At 45.3% G+C, this 9125-nt stretch overlaps 1 protein-coding gene across 1 annotated transcript in view; it reads left to right on the top strand.

Annotated features, from left to right (window-relative positions):
• The window catches only part of PROC (protein C (inactivator of coagulation factors Va and VIIIa)), a 9701-nt gene extending 782 nt beyond the window's left edge, over positions 1-8919 (top strand). The window contains exons 3-9 of the mRNA XM_009886520.1: positions 1-50; positions 1032-1056; positions 1607-1717; positions 2424-2564; positions 2917-3026; positions 3606-3723; positions 8253-8919. Coding sequence (XP_009884822.1) covers positions 1-50; positions 1032-1056; positions 1607-1717; positions 2424-2564; positions 2917-3026; positions 3606-3723; positions 8253-8821 — 1124 coding nt within the window. The 3' untranslated portion in view covers positions 8822-8919. The remainder of the gene's footprint in view (positions 51-1031; positions 1057-1606; positions 1718-2423; positions 2565-2916; positions 3027-3605; positions 3724-8252) is intronic.
• Positions 8920-9125: the final 206 nt, after the last annotated feature.

Below are 9125 nucleotides of genomic sequence, written 5' to 3'. Positions count from 1 at the left end.
GGTGTGATTTTGAGGAGGCCAGTGAGATATTTGAAACCAAGGAAGCAACGGTAAGTTGGTTTTTTTTAAGGATGAACATTGGACTTTACCAATTGTTTGTTTTCTTAAAGTATTGCAATGCGGAGCATAGGAGATCTTGCTGTCAGCACTGAATGTGCATCACTCCTGACTCCTAAGGTGTAGGCATGGTTTTGAATGTAATCGTGTTACAGTGATTGACAAGTTACCACCTGTATGGGCCACAAAACTTGGCTGCTCATGCGTGTCCCACCTGACCTAATCGTGAGGTTTAGGTCCCAGCCAGGTAATGCCAATCCCTGCTTGACCCCGGTGGCTATTCTTGCTGCCACTGAATTTTTCCTGGTCCTTCTAGTCCTTTGCCCTCTGTTGTGCATTCTCCAGCTCTGGCTGCCTTTCACTGTTTCTCCCCAGTCTCCCACCTGTGCCTGACAAACCTTTCTCTTATCACTAGGTCTTTTTCTCCAAACCTCATATTTTCAATTGGACACTACCTTTATTGTGAACATCACTGATTGCTGCCCCTTTCCACACCCAGTCATTGTGTTGGCTTGGACTTTTTCTTACTGTGTTAAGCAGAGTAGGCTTGCCACATAGGATGAGCCAGTCCTTGCTGGCCCATAGACCCCAGAGTGGAGTGGGGTCTTTCTTCACGATGCCGACATTTTGTCTAACTGGGCACAAACGAATTGTGTGCTCAACAACACAAGTGACACTTCCCTGGCAGTAAGAGACAAGAAAACAGAGAAGCAGTGGGGATATTGAGGGATTGTGGTGCTGGTGGGTCTGCAAGCTGGGCAGGGGGATCTGTGCCAAGTACGGGCAATACATGAGCGTTTGAGTTGGCCAGTTTTGTTGGTTTGTAGTGCCACTCACTATGCTGTCAAGAAGAATGACACCGATGCTGTTGACCAGGATACTGTGCTCTGTTGGGCAAGACCACGATAGACTTTAAATCCCTTGATTGTGAAAAATCTCCTTCTAGCCTTAATGTAAGTTTTGTTTCTTCACAGCGAAATTTTTGGAGCAAGTATGTAGGTAAGTAGAAGACTTTCCTAATAATTTCTCTGTGTTTCCTCAAGAGTAACTAGTACTCAGCCTTCCTGCTGCCATTTATCACATACTGATTCAAATTCTCATTCCATCTTATATGGGGTGTGCAAAGAATGTTTTCCTGTCCTATCATACAAGCAACCTCCCTAAAAAACTTGAGGTGCATCTGTGCCTACCATCAGTCGTCTCCCCAGAGCTCAGGCACTGGGCAAAAGTGCTCCCTGGTACTCCCCTGCCTGACGTGGTCCAGAGAGGATCCCCACCCTGCTCTCCACCTGCGCAGTAACCTGCCTCTGCCTCTGCCCCGTCTGACTCAGGTTTTGCTCTTTCTTCCCCTTCTGCCCACTCCGCTCACTCTGCAGCTGTAATTCAGAACCCACATAACCCTGTCTCCGGGCCAGCACCACGGAGGTATCGCCATTTGGTGGCAGAAACCATGGATGATGCTTGGGAATCTGGGAGGGTCTGTTTGTGTTAATGTTTGATCTGGGAGCGCTGTAGGATTTTGGGGACTGTGTTTTCCTGCCTCTTTCAGATGGAGATCAGTGTGACCCAGAGCCTTGTTCCAATGGGATCTGCAAGGACAATATTGGAAAATTTTCCTGCATCTGCAGCAAAGGCTGGGAAGGGGTTTTGTGCAATTACGGTAATTAATCCACTGTAAAATAACATTTTTTGTGATCGGGATCTCCATGTAATAGGGGTGGACGCTTTTGTCATTGCACAGTATACTTGCTTTCTTTACTAATGTGATTTCTCTCTTTCTTCATGATGCGGTAAAAGGATTATCTGCAGTTATCTAAAGCAAAAGGAACTTTGTGTTGCCGTGGGAGAGGTTTGGAGATCTGAGATACCTAAATTTTACAACAATACTGGAAATAATTTTGTAACACAGGGTTTTCACTTACTTTAGCACAGTCAGCACAGGATGATTGTGGGTTTTTTTACAATATAAGGGAAAAAACAATCCACTGCAAATATTTGATTGTCATTCCTGTGACAATTTCTTCCTGGACAAAAGCTGGATAGTATATTTAGGGATGAGCATATATGTCATGTTTCATCAACACTTTGCACTGTCTAACTTGCACTCAGTGACAGTGAGTTTTCTGTTCTCCAGTCTACCTGCCCTGAAAGTAATGTCTGTTTTCATCTCCCCACTGCCTTATTCTGGACCGGGGTCTATTTGCTGTCTCAGCGCCCGAGTGCCATGAAAGCCTACAACTGTCATCCCAAATCCAATGTCAGTTGTTGCTCACTTAAGTCAGGATGTCCTTTTGCCACTTGACCTTCCTGTGACTCTTTGGCTTTCTAGCTTCTCATGTCTCTCTTGCTGTTCATTTTTTCTGCAGAGGTCAAATACACCAACTGTTCTGTCAATAATGGAGGATGTGAACATTTCTGCAGGGATGACCCTGCCAACCAGCGCCGCTACTGCAGCTGTGCGTCTGGGTATCAGTTGATGAATGACCATACCATGTGCAAGCCTGTAGGTGAGAGGAGGATGTTCGTAGTCCAGATTTGACGGGGGATTATTCAGACATGACATAAGAGGGTTTTATGGGAGAATTGTCTGCAGTGCGCTTTGTACTGGTTTTCAGAACATCCATTCCATGCAGAGTAACTCTGTGCTGCATTTCCCAACTCCATACCCACTTTATGGCCTTTAACCTGTGTTTGCCTCATGGAGACATGCAGAGGGGAATCAGGAAAAGCATTGAGGGACTTCCATGAAGCCACTGGATAGCATTGCCTAGGTTAGAGAGACGGAGGGAATGCTGTAGAAAGAGGTTTTGTATTGGGTGATCTGGTCTTTGTTAGTTAACTTCTCTGCGCCTCTTGTAGTGGAGTTCCCCTGTGGAAGAGTGAAAATGGACTACATTGAAGCCAAAGCAGGATTCAATATTCGGCTCATTGAGGGGAAAGCAGGAAGAAGGGGAGACAGCCCTTGGCAGGTAAGGATAGTTCAGGCTCTTCCCGAACGGCTCTGCCTGGCTCGCTGCTCCAGAAAGGCTCCTCCGTTGCTAGACATGACAGAGAAAGGGGAGACCTCGCAGAGCTTATCGTGGAACTAGTGAATGCATATAGGGGGGCCTGATTCTTTTTGACATTAAAGGCTCTTTTACACCATAGCGTGAGAGCTGCAGCCTGAGATGACGCACTGTCTTCTGGTGTGCTGTGGACACAGGAATAATCCCCTGATTGGAGCTCTGTGTTTCAAAGCTTTTGAGGTACCAAAGTGCTGCTTTGCAGTGACCAGCATTGTCCCGTGCTGATTTTGATGAAGCCAGCGTTCATTCAGGAAGAATATTCAAACCTTTTCTGTAGGTGTTCCACAGAGACCTTATTCATGGTGCTTTTGTCTCACTGTAGAGCTCTGGCTTCAATGAATGCGACATGCTTTGGTGCTGGACACATCTGGGCATTTTGCAGCCACAAAGAAGAATGTGTACAGTATTTTGTGAGCCATGCTTCATGGAGTGTCAGACCTCTCTTTTTTTTTGGTTTTTTTTTTGTTTTTTTTTTTGTTTCAGATTATGCTGCAGAATAGCAAGGGGAGATTTCTGTGTGGGGGTGTTCTCATCCATCCATCTTGGGTCCTAACGGCAGCACACTGCGCAGAGGCAGAAGAGGGGCTCAAAGTGAGACTTGGTATGGAAAAAAATGTCTGTCCTTGTTTTTTTAAATATAACTGTTCTATTGCCAAGGTTTATAATCTCAGGAGAAAGACCAGCAGGTTGTGAAGACAAAAGTGCCTTGGTTGTAGGAGTAGGTTGTCTAGGAAGTAGACCTATGCACCTTAGCACAAAACAAAAAAGTTTAATAAAAATCTGCTTTCATTTGAGCCACTATCAGCCTTACTATGGAAGAGAGCTAATGTCTTCTGAGCACTGCTACTTGTCTATAAAATAGAAAGACTAGGTCTCTTCTGCTTGTTTTTTTCTGGTGATGAAAATATTCAAGGTCGTCCCAATACTGAAAAAGTCTTGATCCCAGGAAGAGAATGTCACAGTACCTCTTCCTGCCTCTTCACACATTTGAACACCATTACTTAAGAGAGTTTCAGTAGAGAAGGAGGAGAGGTGCTGCAGAATGGCAACACTGCCTTTACTGGCACTGCTGCTCATAAGCATGAAGACATTTATGTCAAGTACAGTACTGCTCCTGAATTAACAGACAAAAAAAATCTGTTCTATTCACACTTAAGTAGTATTATTTTTATTAGTGTTTTCTATCTACTGTTGGTGACAGCGGCATAAAAGCTCAACTGCTTTCTTTCTCCGTTAGTGAAAAGATAGGTTGTTCCCAGTAGTTGTGGAAAGTCTTGCAAATATATTGTCTGTATACACAGCCTTGGATATGTATTGCCTGTATGCACGTTCCGCATACACTGTGGATGTGCAAGTGTTTGAGAACCAAGACAGTAAGACATGTACGGATGGATGTGTTTGTGTACATTCTCTGTTGTTCAACATAAGGGATGAATGGAAAAGCATGTGATATACCCTTGGGTCCTCTTAGTGCCAGAATACCCACCTTTTCCGCAGAGGGACATCAAAGTAGAAGTGCGTGTGGTAGTTAGGAAATATGCATACAGAGTACACATCTCCAAGCACTTCCAGTTACTAGTAAGTAATTTTCTTCCCTTTAAGTGTTTGCCAATATGTCTGTTTAGTTTTAATGAGGCCCAAGAAGAAGAAACCTGTTCAATTTGCTTGGTAAAGGATCTTGGAATGTTTTAGGGGAAAAGCAAGCATCAGATGCGGTGTTTGAATACTCTGCATGCTAGATGTAGCTTTGAGTGTAACTTGAAGGGGTTGGGGTCAGTGGGAAAATGGTAACTAGGGGAAGTATTGAGGCTGCACTTTGATAACTCCACCCTGACCTCGTACTGCAGGTCTTGGCAGAGGTCTGTGCAGTCTGACAAGCTTTCGGGTGGGATAGCCATGCCCAGAGCTCTGCAGCAAGGAGAGAAAGGGTGGGATCCGTCAAGACAGTCCTGTGCTGTCCAAATAAAAAGTGATTTTTGGTGGGTCAAGAAAAACGTCAGCACTTGAGAACGCTGATTTGAGAAGGTATTTTCTGTGGCTTAAATGAAACTCAAGAGACATCTCACCCATAAATTTGGGGTGTGTATATGGAGTAATTTATAGCGTAAGGATGATCAGCAATATGGGCTTGAATTTCTTTCAGTCTCCTAGCTGCCCAAAAGACCTTCCTTATTAGCAGAGGAAGAAGCAAGTGTGTGGTCATGGACTGAGAGCCGTGACCCATGAGAGGAGAGCCCTTCTCATTCAGTCTTGAGCAATATTGCTGTGGCGAGGTGGAAACCACAGAAGGGTCTTTTACTGTGGTATCGGGGGTGGGGTGTGGGACTGAGATGACCACAACCTGTGACTTCACGAGAAGAGAATCTTCTCCAAATCATCCTCCAGGTCAAGCAGAAGGGAATCTTTTTAAGACTCAGCCTAACATCACATTGTTGTCCTTTTACATGTATCTTTGGGGCATTTTACTGCCACCAGAAAAGCAGTTCTCATCAGAAAAACGCATGCTCTAAACCCTGGAGACATCTAGTGAGATACACGGAGAAGTGGTTAGAATGGAGACATTGCGGTGGCTGTGAGGACAGATGTGAGCTCCAGGACAGCGATGAAGGTGTTCGTACTGAGACTGCAGAGGTGATACTCGACCTGCCTCGCTCAGGCTGGGGTACTCAGCACGGTTCTGGACTCATCCTGCTGCAGCTCTCTGCTGCAAAACTCTCAGAGCAAAACTGAAGTGGAAGCTTGCATCTGGGTTTGCACTCGTGAGCTTGGGGAGTAGTCCTGTAGCAGGACTCATGTGGCTTTTTAGTGTCTGAAGTGAACAGTTAGACCTCAGAGTAGGCGATGTTTTGGAAGATGGGTTTGAGAACAACCCAGTTTTCCTGTTTGTGGCTCTTGTTCCTGCATCTCCAGCTTAAAAGCATCCAGAAGTGTGTTCAGAGCTCTAAGAAAACAGAGCAGATAGGTGAATGTCATGATTCAATTCAAAATACTGTCTCTCCCTTCAGAGAACAGGTCTCACACTTCCCTTGTTTATGTAGAACTTCACAGTTAATATTTTTCTGCCAGCGACAAGATTACGATGCTCCTTATTGTGTGGAAGGAACCAGATACATTTCACACAGCCTGTAGGTTCAGTACATCCGTGTGTGGGTAGGACTTCTGGAATTTGAAACTCTTGGGGTGGATGACTCAAGTGAGAAAGGAAGTATTCATGGCCAAAAGTCCAAAAGGGTTTTCTCTGGGGCGGGGGGAGCTGTAGCTACAGGAGCAGCAGTGCGAAAGCTGTCACCCGCTTGTTCGTAGGTGTCTCAGGATACAGACACTTTATGGCCATGCCTGTGGGCAGAGCACGTGAAGCCTGGCAGAAAGTATGCTCCTACACAACTAAACTGCCTTCCTCACAGGAGGTGATCTGACTGTTCAAGTCTTCTTCTGAGGCCTAAAGCAGAGTTTTATATCTCGAGATAGTGATAGGACGAGGGGTAATGGGCATAAACTTGAACATAGGAAGTTCCATCTTAACATGAGAAGGAACTTCTTTACTTTGAGGGTAGTGGAGCACTGGAACAGGCTGCCCAGAGAGGTGGTGGAGTCTCCCACTCTGGAGACATTCAAAACCCACCTGGACGCTGTCCTGTGCAACCTGTTGTAGGTGACCCTGCTCTGGCCGGGGGGGTTGGACTAGATGATCTCCAGAGGTCCCTTCCAACCCTGACCATTCTGTGATTCTGTGAGATGGGAATAAACCCCTGCCCCTAGTCAGACCAGTCAGCCCCCAACCACAGCGGCAGAATTAATTGCTCTGGAAGTCCAAGATCCAAAGCTGGACTTAAGGGATCTTTTGAGAATTTATTTCTGGAACTACTGCGGATCATAAAGTCTCTATGCTTGGAGTCACTGACTCTTTTACAGGAAAAAAAAAAAAAAAAAAGCCAAACAGCTGCAGTATGTCATTGCCAGGCTCAAGCACAGAGGAGCTTACGCTGAAGAAAGTGACTTCAGAAGACCTGGGTCATGCAGAGTCGGAGCAACTTGGCTTTAGAGTTAGGATCTGGAGGGATTCAAATAAGACCGAAAGAAAGCAAAAGTTAATGGGGAAGTTGGGGGAACAAATTTGCAGGATAATATTGTGAAGCACACATCTGAGAAGGCGGTGATAAAAAGCAACTTCTGGCTCACCTAATAAAGAGACTGAGAAGGAGAAAGGACACTTCTGCCACCCACGTGCAGCGTAGGCAGAGGTGGGGTGTCAGCCTGGATGTCCTGCCGCCTCGCGTGCTGGGACGCGTGCCTGCCGGCAGCTTAGGTGTGCATAACGGACAGTTCTCCAAAGAAGTGTTTTTGTCAAGTGCATCCTGAAGTAGGCCTTGATATTGATAAGAAGCTTAAATTAACCACCAGCACGGTTCAGAAAAGTGACAGCCACTGATAATTATTCTTGGGGCTCTCTCTTCACAGCCTGTCAGAGACCTGTCTCTGTCTTTTCTTCTCCAGTGTATCACAAATGACTTGCTCTTGCCTTTCTGGCCTTTTTTAGCTTAGTTGAAAAGTATGGCTTACTGTTCCATAACTGCTGGGCCCACAAAATGACCCTGATCGCGTAGCACGAGTAATAACTGAGAAGTCTTAAGTAGTCAAAAATTCCTTAAAACACAGATGCAAGATTTCAGAAGGGAGTAGCCTTACCAGTCAGTCATCTTTATCTTAAAAATCCTGAAGTTCAGTCATTCGGGCAGTGGTTGTACAGCGCAGACTCCTGTGCTGTTGCTGTGTGCCTGTTCTCCCAGCTTTTAACGCTGACTCCAAGAAGGTGGTTTTCCTCCTGAAGAAGATCTCTCAGGTTGCACAAGTGTACTATAATATGAACACAACAGGGCGTTTCAGTTTCTCAACTGATGACGGTAGCTCCAGGACACTAATTCACGTAGTGCTGTATGTATTCATGATTTGGGTAACTACAGAAATTTACAGATTTGTCCACTGTTTAACCTATAACAAAAAATGAAGAAATGTCTATATTGCAAGGGGTAGCGAAGTACGGTCCTAAAGCCCAGTGTAATCCATACTCCTTAGTGTTCAAGCTGAAGGAAGATTCGGCAGCGTCTGTCATCTTCTTGTTTGCTCTTCCAGGTAAATTTCACCGTGTCCGTACTGAGGCAGAGGAGCAAACCATTTGGGTTGATAAATGTGTGAGCCACGAAAATTACACCAAGGAGACCTCCGATAATGACATAGCCATGCTGCACTTGGCTGAGCCCGTGATGTATAACAAATACGCGCTCCCTATCTGCCTTCCCAGCCGCGACCTGGCAGAACAGGAGCTGACAAGAAGCGGGAAGCAGATGGTGGTAACTGGCTGGGGCAGCACAAGTGACGTTAACAACAATTACTCTACTTTCCTCAGTTATATTCAAATCCCTATAGTTCCCCGGAACGAGTGTGCCCAGGCGATGAGATTTGCTATCTCTGACAACATGCTGTGTGCTGGGAGCTTGGGGGACAAAAAAGATTCCTGCAGTGGGGACAGCGGTGGCCCTATGATCACTAAGTATAGGGATACTTGGTTTTTGGTAGGACTGGTGAGCTGGGGTGAAGGCTGTGGAAGAAAGGAGAAATTTGGAGTCTACACCAAAGTTAGTCAGTATCTTGAGTGGATCCAGCACCACATAGATGAGACGTCAGCTTCGTGGAAGGGTTGATTCTGATACTGAGAGTCTGGAATATTGTGGCTGTGTGCTAGTGACAGTCTGCAGTGTAACGTACTGTCAGAGCTTCAGTATTAAATATTGAGTATGTGTTAACCTTGTGTACTGTTTTCCTTGGTACCTATTTTTTATGTCTTTTTTTTTTCTTTTTTACATTGTTTACATTGGTTAGTTTCCAGCTTATGTTGTTTATTTGTAGCGTGGTCCTGTGTAGCTGAGATGCTCTATGGCATTGTAGAAAATAAGGTAGTCCATGGTCAGGAGGCTCCATCTTTGAAGTGTAAAATGACTGAATCGT

The sequence above is a fragment of the Charadrius vociferus genome, unplaced genomic scaffold, assembly GCF_000708025.1.
Source record: "Charadrius vociferus isolate BGI_N301 unplaced genomic scaffold, ASM70802v2 scaffold1346, whole genome shotgun sequence".
NCBI classification, from domain to species: domain Eukaryota; kingdom Metazoa; phylum Chordata; class Aves; order Charadriiformes; family Charadriidae; genus Charadrius; species Charadrius vociferus.
This window is presented reverse-complemented; position numbering and strand designations above follow the sequence as displayed.